This window comes from Manis pentadactyla, chromosome 10 (assembly GCF_030020395.1).
Source record: "Manis pentadactyla isolate mManPen7 chromosome 10, mManPen7.hap1, whole genome shotgun sequence".
NCBI lineage: Eukaryota > Metazoa > Chordata > Mammalia > Pholidota > Manidae > Manis > Manis pentadactyla.
Genome location: NC_080028.1, coordinates 3,945,798 through 3,967,791, shown reverse-complemented (window position 1 = coordinate 3,967,791; position 21,994 = coordinate 3,945,798). Strand labels below are relative to the sequence as shown.

At 43.2% G+C, this 21,994-nt stretch overlaps 1 protein-coding gene across 2 annotated transcripts in view; it reads left to right on the top strand.

Annotated features, from left to right (window-relative positions):
- Nucleotides 1-21,994, top strand: part of ATXN10 (ataxin 10) — a 173,036-nt gene that overhangs the window by 4,990 nt on the left and 146,052 nt on the right. For both annotated transcript variants that reach the window (XM_057486289.1, XM_036906593.2), the window contains exons 2-3: nucleotides 16,564-16,755; nucleotides 21,184-21,266. In XM_057486289.1, the coding sequence (XP_057342272.1) occupies nucleotides 16,564-16,755; nucleotides 21,184-21,266 (275 nt within the window). The remainder of the gene's footprint in view (nucleotides 1-16,563; nucleotides 16,756-21,183; nucleotides 21,267-21,994) is intronic.

Genomic DNA, 21,994 nt, shown 5'->3' with positions numbered 1-21,994 from the left:
GGCTTTGCTCCTATTCTTTCCTTCTAAGACTCCAATTACATGTGTGTTAAACCTTTCAGTACATTTATGTGTCTCAGAGGCTTCTTTCTGTATTTTACATTCTCTTTGACCTTGTTTGAAAAATTTCTACTCCTCTGCCTTCTAAGTCTCTAGTCCTCTTTTCTGCTAATCTACTCCATCATCTACTGTCATCCATTGTCAGTATCCATATGTCATCCGTTAGGTATTATATTTTTGAGGTAGTGTAGAATATCTGTTCAATTTAAAAAAATAGTTACTCTGTTGAAATTCATTTTGTATTTAGCATAATAGTGTTACTTTAAAGAATTTAAAAATATAGTTGCTCCAAAGACTATACCTGGTAATTTTCCATTGTCAGTTTTGTCCTCTGTATTTATTCACTTAGTCCTTGTGGGAATTATATGGAATTTATATATAAAGTATAAAAATCATATGTATAAGCACTTTTGCCTTGATGGTTTGTTTATGGTTCATGGTTGTAGTCAAGACAGAAACAGTAGCCAAGACAGAAAGAGTTTCTGTGTTCGTTCACCATGAGGATTTGTTTGTTATTCTTCAGAAGGTGAAACTGTTGAGAGTTGGACTTGATTAATGATTGTGCACGGAAACCCCAATATTGTTGTTAACAACCATTTCATCAATAAATATGAGAGATGCCTTCTCGGCATGACTCTTGCGCTGTCACGCCTTGAGTCCCCTGGCTGGTCCTTAAGATCTTCGATGAACAATCGCATTTCTTCCCTCATCTGCGGGTCAGAGACAGGGAAGGGACCCAACAAGCTTTCAGGTCCCTGTTCGGGTGCCACTTGTCGGGTTTAAAAATATAGTTGCTCCAAAGAATATACCTGGTAATTTTCTATTGTCAGTTTTGTCCTCTGTATTTATTCACTTAGTCCTAACTTTTTTATTGAATGCTGAATGTTGTGTATAAAAAATTGAGGCCATTTCCAGGTATCTTCCCTTTGCACAATATTTGTAAACTCAAAACCAAAATCAGTCTAAAAACTTTCACCAAATGATGGTAGAACAATTTGGTATCTAATTGGAATAAGAGAACCTTGACCCATACCTCACACCATTCACAAAAAAAATATTTCTACATGGATCATAAAGGCTAAAACTATAAAACTTTAGAAGAGAACATGGGAGAATATCTTTGTGACCTTGAGTGTAGTTAAATATCTTACATAACACCATTCAAGAAAAAATTGACTTTATCAAGCTAGACTTTATCAGAATTAAAAACTTTTGCTCATCAAAAGGCACTGGTAAGAAAATGAAAAGGCAAACCACAGACTGGAAGTATTAGCAATACATAATTTCACAAAGGACTTGTTTCAGAATATTTGAAGTGCTCCTACAACTCAAGAAGATAGCCCACTTTAAAACTTGGGCAAAAAACTATGTTTTACAAAGGAAGGTACAGTACATAAATGGTCAACAAACATCGGATAAAGTACTCAATATCTATAGCCATTAAGGAAATTCAAATTAAAATAGCAATGAGTTACTACTTCGTACTCTTTAGGATGCCTGTTACGAAAAAAGAAAAAGAAAAATAGTCATTGGTGATGATGTGGAGGAATTGGAACCCTTGTACGTTGCTGGTGGGAATGTAAAATGGTGCAGCTGCTATGGAAAACAGTTTGGTGGTTCTTCAAACAGCTGAGCATGGACTATACCGCAGCAACTCGACTCATAGGTGCGTACCCGAGAGAGCTGAAGCAGGGACTCCAGGTATGCCGTTGCTCACTGTAGCATTCACAGCAGCCAGAAGGTGGGAATAAGACAAGTGTTCAACAGATGAATGGAGAAACAAAATGTGTGTGTGTCTGTTTGGAGCACTATTTAGTCATAAAAAGGAGTGAAGTGCTGATACATACACAATATGGATGAACCTTGAAAACATGCTAGGTGAAAGGAGCCCGACATAAAAGGAAAAAACTTGTATGATCCCATTTGTATGAAGTATTTAGAATAAGCAAATGGAAAACAAAGTAAGTTAGTGATTACCAGGGGTTGGTGGGGGGTGGAGGGCAAGGGGTGGGAGTAGGGAGGGAGTTACTGTTTAATGGATACAGTATTTCTATTTCCAGTATCAAAAGAGTTTTGGGATTAGCTAGTGGTGATGGCTGTACAAATGTGGCAAAATTTGTTGAATATACACTAGTCCCCACTTATCAGCCAGGGATATGTTTTACTACCTGCAGTGGATGCATGGATCTGTAGATAATACTGAACCCTATATACTATTTTTTTTATACATATACCTCTGTGATAAAGTAATTCATACATTAGTCACAGTAAGAGATTATCATCAATAACAAGTAATAGAACAATTATAACAATTCTGTAATAAAAGTTATGTTAATGTGGTCTGTTTTTTCTCTCTCAAAATATCTTAACTGTACTCACCCTTGTGATGATGTGAAATCATACAGTGCCTGCATGATGAGAAGTGGGGTGAATGACGTCATGAGGTGTTAGCCTACTGTTGATCTGCTGATGATAGGTCAGAGGAGGACGTATCTGCTCCTGGACCTCAACTGACCATGGGTAACTGAAGCCCTGGAAAGCAAACAAAGGGGGACTACTGTGTTTACAACAATTTAAAGAATTAATAATGCAGTATATCAAAATCCATCAAATTATACACTTTAAGTGGTTAAATTGTGTACAATGTAATTATATCTCAAAGTTGTTAGAAATAAGAATATAATAATGAGCATATAAAGTAAATAATGGGATACCTCTACACATCCATTCAAATGGCTAAAATTAAAATGACTGACAGCACTGAATTTTGGCAAAGATGTGGAGCACCTGGAACTCTTACACTTGGCTGGTGGGAGTGTAAATGGTGCAGCTGCTTTGGGAAACACTTGGCAGTTTTATAAAGTTAAAACATACACCTGACTACGACTTCAGGTATTTACTCAAGAGAAACAAGAACATAGGTCCACAAAGACTTGTAAAGGAAGCTCAGAGCAGCTTTAATAACAGCCAGATCCTAGAAACAGTTCAAGTGTCCGTCAATGAGGGAATGGTCAAAACCACTCATGGATTAAAGTGAATGAACCACCAGTACACACAGCAACAGGGCTGTCTCAAAAGCATACTGAATGGAAGAAACCAGACACAGAAGTATGTATGATCTTACTGTTAAGAAGTTCCATAGTTGGCATAGCTAATTAATGGTGATACGGATCTGAATGGTGGTTGTCAAGGAGGTTGGGAATTGTTAAGAAGCAGGAGGGAATTTTCTGGAGTAAAGGAAATGAATCTAGATGGGAGCGCTGGTTGCCTGGGTGCATGCATCTGTTACAACTCCTTACATGTTTATGATACTGTGTCTTTATGTAAGTTACATCTCAATTTTCTGCATATAAATTATTACCCTTCTCACCTTACCCCCCAAAACTTCTTTCAACCAAATCTCACTAGCATGAGGAAATACCACTGGCCTTTTCTGCTCACTGTTTGAGTTATCACTCCTAAGACAATGTTTCGAATTGTAAAATTTTCTGTTAAGAGAGAATTAGGCTTTGCATTCTATAGGGAACTAAGTGGTTTTGTTTCCGCTTAATCTATGCCAGACAGTGCTGTCCATGTTTCCAGATCCTGAGATGAGCCAAGGTGAAATGTGAATGAATGAAATGTCTAAGACCAAATTAGGAAACAATGGAAGTAATCCAGGAAGGACGAGGGGAGCACATAGATGCGGCTGGTGGAATTTCAGTCCAGTCACTGAGGGGTGCAACTTAAGGGTGCTTTCGGGGTCTTGCATGGCAGGGATTGCCAGAGTATCTTGTCACCTGACTGGTTTGGGATCTGAGATCTTTCTCGGGGAATTTACTGCAGCTTTTTGTGACCTCTGAATAATACAGACCCCTGTGGGTTTCTTTTATAGAGTGACTGAAATAGTTTGTTTTTTTCTTTGAGCAATTTGTGTTTTGTGGGGATTCTTCCCCTTCTCCCTTTTTCCCTCGGAAACACACCAGTATGAAATACCGACACCTTTTTGGATTCAGGCAGTGAGTTTCAGGGGAAAAAGGCTTTTGTGAGGGAAGGCTTTTCTAGTTTCACATCCAAGTATGACAACTCTCTAGCTGTATGAACCGGCAAATACTTTAACTTTTCTGAGGCTCAGTTTTCGCATTGGTAAAATGGGTACCTTTTAGAGTTGATGTAGGTATAGAGTGTGCTGTGTATGTAGAGTCCAGAATGGTGCCTGGTAGATAGTCTGCCCGGCAAACAACAGTGTTATGTATGATTGCAGGCTCTAGTCAAGAGTCAGGAGTGAAAAGAAATGAAATGTGGATTGCCACATTTGTACAGCCATCACCACTAGCTAATCCCAAAACTCTTTTCACTCTGGAGTTTTGCATATTTTAAAATAGTGCTCATAGAGTTTTCAATTTCATCTCAGTTCCATGATCAGGTTCTTGTTTTAATAGCCTTTTGGAACTGTCTCTGGAATTTTGGGATAAAAACATTTAACTCAGTCGGTGTAAGAAAAATGGTTTTTCAGTAATTTCTTGCCAAAATTTTAATTCCTTGGTAGAAAGGTATCTTAGCAATATTAAATGATTTTAAAAAGCTACGAGTTTCCAATAAAAAAAGTGAATACTTGAAAATAAGTGTGTTGTGATTTGAGCAGAGGAATACAGATGACTTTGCATGAAATGACTGTTTTAGGAACTGACATTTTAAAAAACCCTGTTTGTACACTCTAAGGAAAAGGAAATTGAGGTTTTTCATTAGCTTTCATCCTAGTGTTTTTGTTGGCTTGTTTGCTTATTTTTAAACTTGACAAATCAAAACCACAAATATTTAGTAACGTTAATGCCTTTCCTGAGTATAACAGATGATCTCACAAGCACGGAGGTATTTCATAAAATCAACAAATGTTGAAGTTTTGTCTCGTTCTCTCAAAATCGAAACATTACTGATACTGTTAAAATCCTCTGTATTTGAACAGATTACCCCACAAGTTAGCAGCTTAAAGACACACACATTTATTATTTAACACAGTTTATGAGGGTGAGGAATCTGGAGTTGCTTAGCTGGGTGGACCTGATTAATGTCTTCCATGAGGTTGCTGTCATCTGAAGGCCTGACTGGGGCAGAAGGACTGATTCCAAGCTTGAGCATGTGGCTTTGGACGGCAAGCTTCAGTTCCTCACCCTGTGGACCCCTCCCTAGGGCTGCCCATGACACAGCAGATGGCTTGTTCCCAAGCGAGTGACCCAAAAGAACGCTCAAGATGAAAGCTGGAGTGTCTTTATAATCTTGGAAATGACACGCCATCCCTACTATGTGTTCCAGCGTCACGGGAGGGGAGACCCCAGGGGTCACACACAAGGGTGGGAATACTGGAGACAGGGATCATAGTGGGGGGCTCTTGTCACTTCCCGACCCCAGTCCTCCCTCCTCCATAAGTGCTGTGCTGTATGTTTTATGCCCTGTGCTCTGCAGTTTGCATTTTTTTATTTGCGTGGTGTTTTTGAGTGCTGCCAGTTTGCATGCATAGAGAGCCAGATCATTCACTAAAGCTGTTGTAAAGCACTTCGTTAACTTCAACTGTGAAGTACACCATCCTAAGCATACATCATCTTCCCCTTTTTCTTCCTGATGAATATTTGGATTGACTTGAATTTTTGGTGATTTGAACAGCACTGCAGAGACCATCTTTATACCCATCCCCTTGTATACCTGAGTGTTAAAGTTTGTTTTTTCCCCAAAAGTAGGATCTGAGATAAGGACTTGGGTGAAGTAATTTAGTTGGAGGTAACCCCAGCAGGAGAGGTGAAGGTTGGCACCAAGACCACCAACGTAAGGGTGCCCGAGTGAGCTAGTGACCACGGTGGGCACCTGGGACCCAGTTCCCATGGGTGTCCCTGAGGGGAGGGCCTCAGAATTATCTGAGCATAGGGACGCCCCAGGGGTTTGTTACAGTGCGCTCCTCTCGCCTGACCCTGTCCACTCTCCCTGGGCTCTTCAAGGTTGTAGCCAGTTGGAGTCTAAAAGAACAGACCCGGGCGGGAGTGTCAGGGCAGCAAGCCGTAGTCCCCACTGCGGCAGGCGTCCCGAGGCCGCACTTGGTAGTGATCGCCCCTGTTCTCCACCCTCCGTTCCAGATTTCCCTTACTCTGCCAGCACTCTAGGTGGGCTCTGACGCTAGGGCTTGTGAGCCGTTGGCTGCCTGTTTATGGTATGTCTTAACATGGAAGTACTGAGACATCCCCCTGATCCCCAAGTCCCAGATCACTCCTCCCTGTCCCCATCCTGCATGAACAGCCCTGGCTCCCCTTGGTGAGGGCCTCCTGCCAATGGAGTAATTCCTTTCTTTGCCTGCTGGTCACACGGGCTTGAGGCTCCCCAAGTGACCATCCTGTGGCCCCAGATCAAGGTACACCAGATCCCTTTCTGTGGTCCTGATGGGTACACTCTTCACCTCGGACCCAGGACTTAGTCCAGTGCAGTCCAGCGTTGTGGGGCTGGGAAGCGCGAGTTCTGCAGGTGGGGCCCTGGGAGTGGTGAGGAGAGGGGCCAGTTTTATAGGGTTAGTCTTTCTCTCTGAACCTTTACTTTGCTGGTTCTCCTTGAGTGAGAGATTTGTTGTATTTTCTCCTTCTCTGGGATCACTCCTGTATAATGGCTTTGCATTTTCCTCAGCCTGTCTCCCCAGTGACTAGCCTAGAATCAGCTCTGTTGGTGATTCACATCGGTGCTACTGGGAACATTTTGTGTCTGGTAGTTAGGCTGGCCAGTGTCTCAGACCAGGTCTGTCTGTGCTGCTGACTTGGCTTCCTGCTGACGCTGGGGACTCACAGTTTACGCAGAACCTGTACGCCCGCCTGCGCTGCGTGCAGCTCCTCCTTCAGGCGCGGGAGTCTGGTCCTAGCGGCGTTGTACGGAGCGGCCCTGACTGCCACTGGCTTCGCTGGGTTCCTGTCACCCTGGCAGAGTTGAACTGCAGGGGCCACTGCCCATGCTGAGCATGTCCCACTCTGGATTTCAGACCTGATTATAGCTGAGCTTCTCCATCCCATTCTTGGTGTATGGAGATATTTGCCTTGTTTTAAAGTTGAGCTGTATGTATTTATAATTTTTAACTGTAGTCATGTACTTGCATTGTTTGGAGTGGAGGGGAGGTGTGCAAGGTATGAACTCTTTCACCCCACTGCTATTTCACAGTGAAATAGCGCCTTGCATGTCTTTCCCTCTACTTGATGGTGACTTTGTGGAGCGATGGGGCTGTCTTCATGGCACTTTCTAGCACAACTTGTGGTGCACTTTGGGTGCTCAGGACACGTTGACCTGGATAGAGCCACCAGGAGCCGATGGCTGTAACGAGATCACCTCTTAGCACTGTGTGCTGTGCTCTGTGCTTAGTACTGCCGCTGTAGCTGATAAAAGTATATTTAGCACTAAAGTGGGAATAGTTCAGATGCTGTGGTATTAAACTCATAAGTGCCTCCTGCCTTCATTCCTTTGCTCATACACACACTCCTGGCTTTCCCTCAAGATTTAATACCATTTCACCTCCTCTGAAACCCTTTTTGGTCTTCTAGGTGCCTGCGCCCTGTATTCCCTCTGGCACTTTATGCTTACCCTGAAGTAGTGTAAGCACGGACCCACCTATCAGCCCCACTGGAATGAGAGCGACCGAGGATTCTTACTTACCTCAGTACTCTCAGTACCCGTTTAAGACCTAGCACGTAATGAGCACTTGATGATTATCTTATTTCCTTGAATACTTAATTTTCTTGAGTCATTAGATGTAAAGTGAAAGCATAGAGGAAAGACTCCAGTAAGGAAGGCATAGGAAAATTACCAGATATGACAGATGACTATGATTTTAAGAGGTAAAAAAGTCTTGGTATTCTTAATTGCTTATATGAATATATTGACTCACTTTCATAAAGAAAGGGAATAGATTGAGTACTGTAGAGGTCAATATACTGCAGAACTCAAAAATAAACCCATCCATCTTGTGTGTATACACATTCATCCAGGTTTTCCCCAAACATTACTGAGCTTCCGGCCAAGAAGTCTTTACACCAAAAACAAAACAAAAAATGAAAACGAAAATCCCCCAAAACCCACATGAGTTTTCAGCTTAGCTACGGGTGCCAAATGGCATCCTGACTCAACCATGATTCAGATCAACTTTGTTGAAGGAGAACATCAATTAAGTTAAAAAGTAACCTTTTAGAGTGTGATGATAGTTTCCTTTATTTTTACCTATGCTGTGAGCTGGAATACCACATGGAACTATTTGGTAAGGGGTCCTGACTCAGTTTTCAAGTACAGATGTGTGGTCAGTCAGTGTGAGCCTCCCCTCACATTCAATTAACTTAAAAGGACAAATAAGACAGGAACAAGTCTGAGCCAGCAAATGGAAAGAAGTAAGGTCAGAGCGCAGCCAGCAGCCCCCTCAGAGGGGTTTCTTGGCTCTCACTCTTGCAACCTTTTGTGGTGGCACCCAGACCCGGGGTGTGGCCACTGGACTGTGGGCGGGGAAACTCGATCAGAGGCCAGGGACCCCCGCACCCCACGAACTCTGGGCTGAGTCAGCTGCCTGGCGGTCGGAGCCTACACAAGTCATATCAAGGTTAGGACGTCCTGTAAGTAGGTGCTACTCCCATTACATTGCTTAGAAAGTGCCTTGCATGTCATAAGCACAATTTAAGTGTTAGTGGCTAACATTCAGAATATTATAAAACTTTATCAAACGATATTAAAGAAGACACCAATGGAAACCTCGATAGCATAAAGACATTAGTTCCCCCCCAAACTGACCTGTGCTTTCAGTGACATTCAAAATAAAATTTCAGCTGGGTCTTTGCTAGGAATTCACAAGTTGATTTTCTAATTTATGTGGTAAACTCCTTGGTTTTCTGTTATTTCCTGACTCCCTCAAGGCTTTGTAGGGGTCCTTTCCTGTCCCCTCCGCCCTTTGCCCTCAGCCAAATTCTCTATGTCCTCATCTTCTCTGACCGCTCACCTTGGTCCCAGTGAGACATGGCTCACTTCTGAGGTCACGCCTTTCCCAGGGCTGTACAGTGAAGGCTGTTTTCTGTCCTGCCTCTAACAGACTGCTTGGCTTAAAGCTCGGCCAGTCTTTTCCCTGATTGTCATCCCTGCTTCCAGACCTGTTCCCTCCAGCTCCTCGCCTGATGCTGTCCGTGTGCCACCTGCACCGGGTTTGCCATTCACAGCTCTGTGGGTCACTCCACCTCCGCCCTGAAGAATTTCATTCTAGTGTGCTGTGGACTCTGCATTACTTCTCCTGTCTTAAATCTTAGTTATTTCACTATCTACCTAAATTATCCTGCCAGTACTCTGCCTTTTAGCTCCTCAGCTTTCCCTCAGTGAGCTCGACCTCCACCCCATCTAATGGCACACGGCCACGTGCTCTCCAGACTTACCATTCATGATACCTGCTTTGCCTCCACCGTCTCAGTTCAGGAGTCCCACTCTGGCTACCTGTCCCATCTCCTCTCTCTCGGTCCCCTGCCTCCACCCAGGACCTACAGTCTAGTCACCCTGCCACTCCCTATTTACTGACCCTCCTATTCCTCATATTCACTTTTCCCTTTTAATCCAGTTTACATGTGGGGATCAGTAATGAAAGTATTTCCTTGTATACATCCTCAATTCTCTTGACCCTTAACTTTGTTATGCTTTCTGGGTAAAAACTCTAGTTAAATCCAACTTGCTGTTTCCTTTTTCCTGCCCCCAAACAACTGCACAAGGCTGAAGAAAAACTTTATAACCGTGCTGCTCGGTTTCACTGAAATTGATTACTGCACAGCCGCGCTGACTGGCCTTTCTTTAAATTGATCACTAACCTCGGGTAGGCATTTAGAGCTGCCTGGTGATCCTACTGTATTTCCCTGGTCCATTTAATCTCCTGCTTTCCTATCCACTATTCCATGCCCTTCTCTGTCCTTAAATCTCCATTGCTGCTCCCTCTTCCTTGCTTTCTGCTTCCGATTTTCCTGAGAAAATTGGAGCAGCCAGAAAATTTCCAGCAACTCCCATGACCCTCTTGACTCACCTACCTGATTCTGTGCTAATAACATGCCTTCCCTTCTCTTAGTGTGGACGAACCGTGTTGCCCTCCTTGGGTCTGTGCTAAATCCACTCCCTTTTGCATGCCTTGCTCCAAGAATTCTCTTTTTCCCCTCCCTCTCTTTTTTAAAACATGAAATTTACTCTTTCCATTGGATTATTCTCATCAGTTTATAGATCTGTAACTTTTCCCATCCTAAGAAAAATCTCTACCCGCATTTCCCTGAACCAGAATCCCTTTTTTCCTGTTCTGTTTTATAAAGCTTCTCCAAAGAGTTTTTCACACTCACTGACGAGGGCATCTGTCTTCTCCTAGCCCCCTCCCATATCGCCAAGCCCCGCGGCCTTCATCTCAAATCCTTGGCTTAGTTGACCTCTAGCTGAGTTTGATGTAGCTGATGCCTTCTTTCCCCTTGAAGCACGTTTCCCTTGGCTTCTAGAAAGCCGCCGCCTCTGACTCTCCTCTCTGATGGGCTGTTCCTTCTCGGGGTCCAGAGCTCATTCCTCAGACCTCGTCTCTCTTCTACCTGAAGAGATAACTTACTTAGCTATTTAGCCACTTAGCTGCTTTCATTTGGCATTCTTACTCCCGTGGTGACCTCGTTCAGCCTAGCGGCTTTACTACTTTCCATTTGCTGGTGATGGTTGTATTTTTTTCTGGCGGACTTTGCTTCTGAACTCCAGGCCTGTCTGTTCACTTCCACTGTTTCTGATAGGCGCCTCACATTGAACCAGCCCCCACTGAGCTCCTGACCCCCCAGGCAGTCCTCTGTTTCAGTAAATAGCAAGTACCCCTTTCCATTTATTGTTCAGGCCGAAGTTAGGGAGTCATCCTCAGTCCCCTTTCTCAGGCACCCACCATGACAGTTCATCATCAGATGTCATTGGCTGTATCTTCACCATGTGTTCAGAGTCCAGTCTCCGCTCACTATGTCTGCTGTTATCGCTCCAAGAATAGAGTCCCAGCTGGTCTCCTGCTGTCTTCTCTTCCAGCCCCTCTGGTCAGTTCTTTACAGAGCAGCCAGGGGATCCTTACAGAGGAAGTCAGAGGAGGTCACTTCTGTCCTTAGAACCCCCCCACCTCCTGCCCCCCAGAGGACACACACGCCTGGCCTGGCGTTGGGAGAAAGGTGAAGGCCTGTCAGCCTGTGCGGCTGGGCTCCGTCTCACCTGGCCAGGGGCTTCCAGGATAGTCCCCGTCATCTTGTGCCTTCCATCCAAGCTGTTCTCCCGGGAAGGTACAGTTTGCTTCATCGCCGCCTTTGGGTCTATGCTCCGATGTCGCCTTCTAAGTGAGGTTTTTAATAAGGTTCTTAATAAGGTGTAATATACAGAATCTTTCTCAACTTAAGAATTTTATAAAGACAGTCTCCATCTATTTTCTTCCAAAGTTCTATAGTTTTGGCTAACATATACTCCTAACCCATCTGGAGTTCTTTTCTTTGTGTGGTTATTATAAGTAAGGATCCAATTCAGTTTTTCCCATATGGATACCAGTTGCCATAGCACCGCTTATAGAACAGTCCAGCCTTCCTGTCATTCATCAGGTTTCTCTTCATACCCACTTCTGTTCCCAACACTTTCTAGTGGGTTATTTTTCTGCCTCTATGCCATTTTCACCTTTTCTTTGCTTCTTTCTTTTGGCATAATGCATTTGAGTCATTTATTTTGATGAGAGATAAATTTTGACCATGGAGGGGACAGTGGGAAAGGGGGATTATTTGGGAGTGGGGAGAGAACTAGTAGGTTTGGAACTCTTTAAGGGAGGGGTCCCCAAACCATGGTCCGTGGGCTAAATCTGGCCTGGCCACTCACCTTTTTGTTTTTTATGGCCTGTGAGTTAAGAATGGCTTTTACATTTTTAAATGGTTGAGAATGGTAAAAATTTTGTGGCACATGAAAATTACATGAACTTTAATTTTCAGTGTCCATAAATAGAGTTTTATTAGATGCGCCATGTTTGTTTGGTTCACCTTGTCTCTGGCTGCTTTTGTGCACGACAGCAGAGTTGAGAGGTTGTGACAGATTGTCAGGCCCTCAAAGCCCAAAATAGTCACTCGCTGGACCTTTACAGAAGTCTGCCGGCCCTGCAGATGGATCTGTCCGCCTGTTAGGGGCAGCTGGACGGTCTGGATGTGACAGGAGGGGAAGAGAGTGGAAGGAGTTCTGAGGTCTGCAAAGACGAATTTCAAAGTTTTGCCCTAGGCCATTTCTGGCAGGAGATGATAATGTGCGTATTTTCTGTTTTTGTTGAATCCAGCCCAGTCAAGTCTGTAAGCAGGGCTTATGGTTTTGAATAGCAACCAGTGATTGTTACTTTAATCTCCACACTTGTGTGTATTCTAATAGTTTTTCTTAGTGACAGTGGTTAAACTACTCTAAACCACAGATGCCAGTTTTTAATTAAATCTAAGGTATTAGAATAAATCTTTTAACAAGTATGAAAGTCTTAATTGTAGCATTACAATGGCTAGCATTTAGTTTCCTTTTCAGGAGGAGGTCCTACCTGATGAGTTAACTGTAAAATGTGTGTAGATGTTGTGTTCTTCTAACCTGTTACATATAATCACGGGTAGTTTAATTTTACTGAAATAGACCTGCCAAGATTAAACCTACAGATCTGTTCAAACTTGAAAGAAAAGAAATTCTACCTTTTGTATAATTCAAAGGCGCTTTTTTGTTGTTCTGCAATGTAACATTTCATCTATACGTTGTCTTCAGGGTATACATTCCTGTCTAATAGGAGTGTCTAACGGTTGAATTTTAATTGTCCTTGTAAGTACTTTCTGCCTTCCGTGAATGAAGTAGCTAAGCTTTTAAAGTCTTTGTGAATATTTTGTGTTAGTTTGGTTAAAGCAGAAATGACAGCGTTATTGTTAATAATAACATTTGTAACGTAGGAACAATTGACTGATCTTTACCAGCTATTTCACTGTTGTTAATCGTTACACATACGTATTTAGCTGCATAGCTGACAGTGAACATAGAATTTACAGACAGAGTGCATAGGACTCCTTCGGATCTTAATGCCAAGTAGCTTTCTTTCCCAGCTATGGGGAAGGTAGAGAAGTACAGAAGACAGTTAAATGCTTTCATAGTATTTACTGTTAGTAAGTTAAAGCCTTTTTGTCCTTAACTGATGATAGTTGTTAATGTGGTATATATAAATAACGTGAATGAATTCTGTATTTATTTATTATGTGGCTCTTGAGGAAAGGGTTTTTTTCTCCCACCCTTTATAGAGGGATTCAGACATCTAACAAATAGACTCTGCTCTCAAGAAATTTAAAACATGGTTAATTGGGTTACCCCCACCCCCCACAACCACTGCTTTTATCTTATCCATTGTGTCATTTAGTAGGGAAGGAGAAATTAGATGTTAAATGTCAATCATAAGATATCTACATCTTAAAATAGGACCACTTTTCAAGTTTCTGAGTCCAGGATATGTGGACTTGTCCGTGTAAGTGCCCAGGGTGCGCAGGTGGCTCGGTGTCTCCCTTTCTCCCGTTGCCACTGCACAGATAACTGCTTCGTGGCCCACATCAGGCCGGGCACCTGCTCAGGGCTGTGCTCAGGGTTCGGATTATGTAACGAGTACGTGAATAGTCCCATCACTGTTTTAAACTTGAATTGAATGAATACAGTTAGTGAATGCCAGTTCTAGACCCTAGAGGTAGAGTAAAAAATACATTTTTCCAGGGTTTTGTAGGCTAGCTGGGGAGATAGACGACATAGATGAGTATAATCTGATGTGGGTACGTGTTAGTTCAGTCTTACAGAGACGGACTTCCAGCATAGCACAGAGATGGGAACTGGCTTACCTTGGCTACTGGAGGAGTTTCATCAGGGCTGTGAGCTTTCAAAAGGCCTAAAGGGAGATGCAAATTCTCCAGGCAGAATCTTGGGTGGGGATGGTATGGAAAGGGCATTCTGATGGGAGATACACGTTTGAGCAGACACAGGATTGCAAATGCTTGATGTTCTCAGGAATCCAAGGGTATATGCAGTGTGGGGAGAGCAAATGACAGTGATCACAGTCCCAACTTATTTTCTCTTTGTTCCGCAAATGTGAACTGTGTGCCGAATAGATGCTGCCATGGTTACTCTTTAGTAGCTATTACTGGTTATTGGGATTTCAGGAATCTTGGTTGGCCTTAGCTCAGTCAAACATTTTTCTTTTGACCAAAGTGTGAGAAAGGAGAAATGCATAGTGCATACATATATGACAGATCAACAGGTAACGTTGGGCATTATTCACAGGGTGGTTCAGGAATTTGCTAATTGTTCAATGGCTGGAATATCAGTATCCAGTTTTCCTAAGAACAATGCTTTTCTTCTGTTTTGTTTAATCTACCCCATAGTTTGATTCCAAAGCTTTTGGTGTGTAGATGTTAATATTGAGTCAAACAGGTGTTAAGATTTCAACTAGTGACATCAGGGAAGGCCATTCACAGTGGGAAGATGCTGCCCTTGGGAGAGGTAGACTTCGAAGGGCCAACGGAAAGAAATCATAGAGGCATTCTTATCACAGGTGCAAATACACATGGTTTAGCCGTCCTCGAAAGAAGGGGCATTCCTGTAGATTATTCAAATTGTAGAGCTCTCCTTTTACTTGACTGTAGATTAAATAGTGTTATTAAAACTTCATGTGATGGGGCAGGTGGAGGTAATTAGATTTATTCTTTGTTGTAGAAATCTTCATTGTCACTCCTGGCACGCTTCAAAATGTTTTAAACTCTTGGATATTTTCTTAACGTATTACTGTCTGCGCTATATATAGTACTCCTTAACATTATCTTGGGTGTGTTGGTAGATGTCTTTTTTGTGGCATATTGTCACCAAAATGATGCACACTTGTTTCATCTGGTTATTGAGGCAGGATTAATGCTGTCCCCTTGAACTTTCACCTTTGTATGTGGTCACTCAATCACAGACACCGAGTCAAAGCTTCTTGATGCACATTTAGAGCTGGTTGGGGGAGATGGTCTAAGTTATTTTATCTTACGTGTGATTTCCCAATTTTATGGGATGAATTTATACTCTGCCTCTTTTCAAAGCCTAATTTGAAGCACCTTAAAAAATAAATGCAGTTAAATAGAATAAAAGATAAGGAAGGAAATTGGAGAGAAGGGAAAACAGTCAAATAGGAAAAATCAGGTTAGCGCTCAGAGTCAGGCTGTGGGTTCAGTGTTAAAGACAGGTCCTAGGTTTGACTCCAGACGGAGAGGAAAACGTGATGAAAGATGTGACTCACATAGTCTTTCCATAAGATAAAACCCCAGCACTTGGAGCGTGAGTACTCATGGTCCTGAAGTGCAAGGAGGGGAGGGGCGATGGGCAGTAACTCCCTGAGCAAGCACAGTAACTTGGGGTGACTCTGTCAGTAGTTCTGTGTAAACGGGAAGCTCCCTGCTGGTCTAATTTATTAAGCCAAGGATGGAATGTAGGTGCTTTGTTTCTGCAATGAGAGTAAAGGGAGAGCATTCATATTGTCAGAATTGATCTGTGAGAATCTCTTAATTGTCCAACATAGCAATTTTTCTTTTATCATTAAAACAGACTGCTGTTTCTTTAGGCGATTCACAGAATGAGGAAGTTGGCTTGCATTTAGGTGCCATGTTGCACAAAAAAATTCTTACCTTCACAGCTCTGGAATGATAGACAGTGAATGCCAGCCGCGCTCCTGGCATAGAGGTATGTGGGAACTGGGATGCCCGGAGGGAGCAGCCGCAGGTTCCTTTTCTCCCCTGGGCCTACATGTCGGTGGGAGAGGGCTCTCGCTCAGCCCCTCTCCCCCAAAGTCTCGCGCTGTCAGCCTCCCTGCCTCCTCTCTCTCTTGTCTATGTAGTTGGATATATATAAGCTCAGAGCACATGTTGCTGGCTTCTGTTTCTAGAGAATGGATAGTATATTTGCCTCTCCGGCAGTCTTTCATGAATATTATTTTTCATAATTGTACTTTAGATACATATTGGGTGACAGGGGACATGGTTATAGTCTCCATCTAGAACACGATTGCAGCTGTTCTGCTTTGATTAAGGACAGATCCATAAGCATAAACAGTCATCTGAAACTGGAACTTGGGTTGTTCTAGGGAGTGGCGGTACTAAAGTCAGACTGCTCGGTTGGAATTGGGGTCTGCCAGTTACCAGCCCAGTGATACGGGCAAGTTACTTAAACTCCTCTGCTTCAGTTATCTTTAAAATGGAGATGACAGAATGGGCTCCATAAGGCTAATGCAAAGATTAAATGAGATAATACGTGAAAAGATTGATAAGAAGTGTCTGGCTACATGCACAATATATGTAGCTCTTTTATTTGGTGTTGTGAATTAAGGAGCCAGAACAGACAGGCTAGCCTACCTCCCCACAGAAAAAGTGTAAGCGGTGTTCTGAACAGGCCATGGGGAAATTAGATTCTTTTTCTCTGGTGTGTAACAATTTTATCCTTTTTCAGAGAAACCGCGCCCAGGACTATCTTCCAAAGAGTCCTGGATATCTTAAAGAAGTCTTCTCATGCTGTTGAGCTGGCCTGCAGAGATCCATCCCAAGTGGAGCATCTGGCTTCCAGTCTGCAGTTAATAACAGAATGCTTCAGGTGTCTCCGAAATGCTTGCATAGAGTGTTCTGTGAACCAAAATTCAATCAGGTAGTGTTGTTTGTAGTTACAGATATACCTTTGATCCTGTTTCTTTGTGTATGTTCATGTGAGTTCCATCATGTAGTTGACCTGTTACAGATTGCTTTGGCATTATAGTAAGATCACCCATTTGTGTTACAAGACTTTAGGGATGTCTCCAGGTGAGAAGTTCTCTGCAGGTCTTCCACTGGAGAATCTTAGATGAATATCTAATGGCACAACATTTAATAGAGTCTGCTTAACATGAGGGGTTATTTAGGTTTGTATTTCTAAAATGTTTTGAGGTATTTGGTTTTCTATGTAACATGGCAATTTGAACTTAATTTTGATTCTGTGACCCTAGATTCTGCCTGCCTAAATGCGTATGCATTTCTGGACCTCACTTTTCTTAGCTGTAAAAGTTTTAGTTTTATTTTACTGTTTTAATTAGCTACCCTGTGTTTACTTTGAACAAAGAACATCTGTTTTAAATTTCTAAGATGATCTACCTCAAGATTTCCTTAAGATCGTGTAAAGTTGCAAGCTGTATTTCCACCTGTTTTATAATGTGCACATTTTTAAAGGTAGTTAAATATATGAGCAAGGGGGTTGCTAAGTGCTGTTCTTGTTCTTTTACATGTTACTCTCTTCTCCAGAACTGAGCACCTTTCCTTTTTGTCTTTATGGAATCTACTTCTCATTAAAAGTTTTAACTTGCGAAGTCAGAAGCCACAAAGAGCACGCTCGCTGTTCTTTCCTGGGCTTGGGTGGAGACAGAGCCTCTGGGCTTCGCGGTCACTCCTGTGATGGGTGAAGGGGGCCTGATCCAGAAGCCATCTGGGGGGGTCCCTGTGCCGCCTAGACAGTCTTATACCTGAGGTTTTGATATGATTAATGAGGTTTTTAAGATCAAAGGAGAGGGGGAAAAAGCTAGGGTTGTTTAATTTCAATAGTGAATGACCTGCCATCCATTTGCAGAAAAATGGACAGAAGCAATCTTTATCTTGATAATAATAGTTAACATGTAAAGAGCATTACTAGTTACGTGCTAGAAGCAGTGGGCCAGAGGCTAGTTTATTTTGTCCTTTTCCAGGCAGGGAGGCCCTTTAGAGTGGCGGGGGTGGGGAAGGAGAGCCTCAGCACGGAAGCCTTGCCCGTGGGCTGGCAGACTTAGCTCAGTGCTCTGCCAGCCTCCTGGGGAAGGAAGCGAGCATTCGGTGAGCCCACCCTACGCACCAGTCTTTGCCCCAAGAGCTTGACTTGTTGTATCTGGTTTAATGCTTAGAACAAACTCAAGACATAGCATGTCACAATTTTCCCATTTTCACAAAAGAAGACACTGGGATGCAGGTTCAAAGAGCTTGCCTGAGAGTCACTCATTCAGTAAGTGACAGAGCCTGGGGACACTGTCTCCCACTCCAGACTGCCGGGCTCTGCAGCTGGGCCCAGAAGCAGTCTCCATAACTACCCCCAGACCCACAGTGGCCCCGCTGAGTGTGACTTCCCCATCCCTGACATGTCATGCGGCCCCGTACACGGGCCTTAGCCTTTCCAGGTACCAGTTTTGTCTGTAAAACAGGGTAAGCGGTAACTTGCACACAGTATTGTTGTGGGTTTTAGATCAGGTCACCTGTGTGAGATGCCTGGCAGTTCCCGTGCGCAGTGCTCAGTGACGCTGACTGTCTCCGCCCTGCCTCAGGAATGATCGTGCAGTAAGGACTTACAATTTACTTTCTTTGAAAACAATTCACTTTTATTTTCTGTTCTGAGTGCAAAAATAAAATGTAAACTATAAAAATTGAAAGAGCACAAAATAAATCGTGGGAAAGAAAATACCAGCTATCTCCTGGTAGGGCCATCCATGTGAAGACTTTTTTGTGGTCAGGGCAGCTTTTTCTTGCACGCAACTTGGGCTGAAAGGAAAATGAACATTTAAAAGTGTTAGTTTTTCTCCCTCATACCTTCTACGATTGTTTTATTATTCACTGTTGATCTTAGGGAGAAATTCCAACCATTTGTTTTTTTGGCTCCTGGAAAAAGCATTTTTCTTGTCAGAAATACAACAGGGATTCTAGTGAGGACTTTGAGGCCAATCTTAACTGAAGCCAGTGTTTCTGAGCCTGTCAAGATTCAGATTGCAACCAATATGTATTTTTCTGGTGTTTTATTTTATGTTATTAAAGAGTTAGTCGGAAGGTAAGATGCTGTTAAGTCCTAGATCTTTTTACGTCTTGTGTCTGATCATTGCGCTCTGTGTGGACTGGGCTTACATTTTGCTGGGATGTATGAAACTGGGTATAATACTGCAAAGCAAACAGTCTGAGTCATAGGAGATTTCAGCAAATACTCCAAGTGCTCAGAGCCATCGCTCTGCATGCAAGCATAACCCTGTTGTGGGGGTCACTGTGCTTGTGCTGTAAAGAGCCAGACAGATGGCTCAGGCTGTGTGATCCCTGTCAGAATTCCTTCGTTCTCCTGTTGCAGTGTGGAAGCAGCCACAGATAATATGTGAGTGAACGTGTGTGGCTGTTTTCCAATGGATCTTCATTTGTGAAAGCGAAATTGGAATTTCCTAAAATTTTCATGCCATGAAATTACATTTTTCTCAAAAAGTTTGGCCATACAGAAATAGGCAGTGGCCCCATTTGCCTGGTAACCTGGTGATCTTGCCTGGGTAGAGGCAAGAGCAGGAAGAGAGGTGGGGTAGCCTCTTCTCTCCTGGGTAGCAGGTGCAGACACCAGTCTCATGCGAAGGCCACGCAAAGGCCATGCGAAGAGGAGCCGTGGCCCAGACCTCCACAACCCTGGCCCACTTTTTCTCTAGGAGTAATTATCTTGGCTTAATTCTGATTCATGTTGAGGGGAAGTAAAGTGAGTAGGGAGCTGGATTAGTATCCTTTGCTGTTACAACAAATTACTGCTCCCTTAGTGGCCTAAAACAACATAAATTTATTATCTCAGAGTTCTGGAGGTCAGAAGCCCAAAGTCAGTTGCACTGACCTAAAGTCGGAGTGTCAGCTGGGCTGGCTCCTTCTGGAGCCCCTAGTAGAGAATCTGTTCCCTTGCTTTTCTATCCCCTAGAGGCACCTGTGTCGCTTGTCTCCAAAGCGACACCATAGAATTTTCCAGTCTCTCTCTGACACTGACCATCCTGCATTCCCTTATAAAGACTTTTATGATTACCTGAGGCCCACCCTGATAATTCAGAATAATTCCCCTATCTCAAAATGGTGAACTTAATCACATAGAAAAAGTCTCTTGTATTTTCTGACCAGTTCTGATTCTCCCACACCAGCTGGGTGTCCAAAAATTCAATTCTGGAGCTAGCAGTGTTAGATTTCATAACTTAAAAGACTCAGTCCCACAAGGTAGCCCCACTTAAGATGCCAGCTGCAAATGGGGTGCCCAGGCTACCCTTCTGGCCATATGACTACAAATTCAGGGGTCTCCATGACACTGCTCGGGTTTGATAATTCAATAGAACAATTTCCAGAACTCAGGGAATCACCTGATGGTGAATATTCCAGTTTTAGCAACTTTAGCAATCTGGATAGACAGACTTTTACATATCAAGACTTGGTTCCTTTTTAATCACCTTTATCTCAGTTTCTTGCATTTTATTACATGCAGCAAGAAGAAATCAGGTCACACACCTTCATGTTGCTTAGAAAGCTAGTCAGCTAAGTATCCACATACATGGTTTTGCAGCACTTCTGCTACTATATACAAAGGGTATACTATATACCTGCCCTCTTGTCTCTTGTCTCTAGTAACATATCCCTCTGAGCCTCACCAGCAGTGCTTTCAATGTCCACATTTCTAACAGTCTGTTTAAGGCAATATAGGCTATTTCTATTACAGTCCTTGAAACCCATTGCCAAGTTCCAAAGCCAATTCCACACTTTTAGTGTTTGTTATAGCAGCACCCCACTTCTGCTACTCAAATCTCTATTAGTTTCCTCTTGCTGCTGTGACAAATTACCGAAAACTTAGTGGCTTAAACCAGTACACATGTTTTATAGTTCTGGAATTCAGAAGTCTTAAAATGGGATTAAGTGGTGGAATTCCTTTGGAGGCTCTAGGGCAGAATCATTTACCTTGCCTTTAAGAGTTTCTGGAAGCCACCTACTTTCCTGGGCTCATGGCCCCTTGCCTGGCTCTGAGCCTCTTACGTTTGTCCTAAAAGGACCTTTGTGAATACATTGGGCCCACCCAGTTAATCCAGGGAAGTCATCCCTTCTCAAGATCCTGAATTTCCTCAGGACCGTAAAGCCCCCTTTGCATGTGAGGTATATCCATCCACAGGTTTTGGGGATTAAATGGGGACCCCTTGGAGGGCCCTTGTTGTGTCCCCATGGGAACCAGTAGTTGAAGCACCACCCAGTGTGGCACCATTTGAAATGCAAGTTAAAAGGAAATAATGTGTCTCCCTTTTCTTGTTTCTACACCCTCATGCAGGAACTTGGATACAATTGGTGTGGCTGTTGACTTGATTCTTCTCTTTCGTGAACTTCGAGTGGAGCAGGAAGCCCTCTTGACAGGTAATTTACAGTGTGATTCATGGATTATTTGTATCTTTGAAAAGAGTTTAAGAACTAAGACTTTTGGTATTACATCATCATTAAAGCAGGTGTTCTGTATTTCATGATTCAGAGAAACTTCATTAGTGATATTAAAGAATTACTGTAAAAGGGAGTTGTCACAAGTTCCTTTCCTCCCTCTGCCGTGGGCTCAGTTTGTGCCCCCTCATCCATACACTGAGGTCCCAACCCCACCTACTCTAAATGGAACTGTATTTGGAGACAGGCCTTTAAAGGGACAGGATAAAATGAGGTTGTGTGGTGGGCTGTCTGTTATGACTGGTGTCCCTATAAAGGGATGAGATTAGGACACAGACAGGTACAGAGGGGAGACCACGTGAGGACAGAGGGGACAGCTGTCGGCAAGCCAAGGGGCGAGGCCTTCAAAACCAACCTGCAGACACCTTGGTCTCGCATTCAGCCTCCCAAACAGTGACAACAGAACTCTATTGTAGTACAGCATCGACGTGTGTGGGCGTGGCAGGCCCTGCTCCACGTGTTGGGTGTGGTCAGAGCAGTGACCCAAGCAGACGGGCACTGCCCTCAGGGTGTCTGCACTGCGGTGAGAGGAGCCTGAGACTGACCCTGTTAAGTGAGTCAAGTACACAGCGTGACCGGGTAAGCGACCTCTGATTGTTAATGGCTGTTGTAAGGGATTAAGAGAAAAAGTTTCTTAATTTAAAGATCAG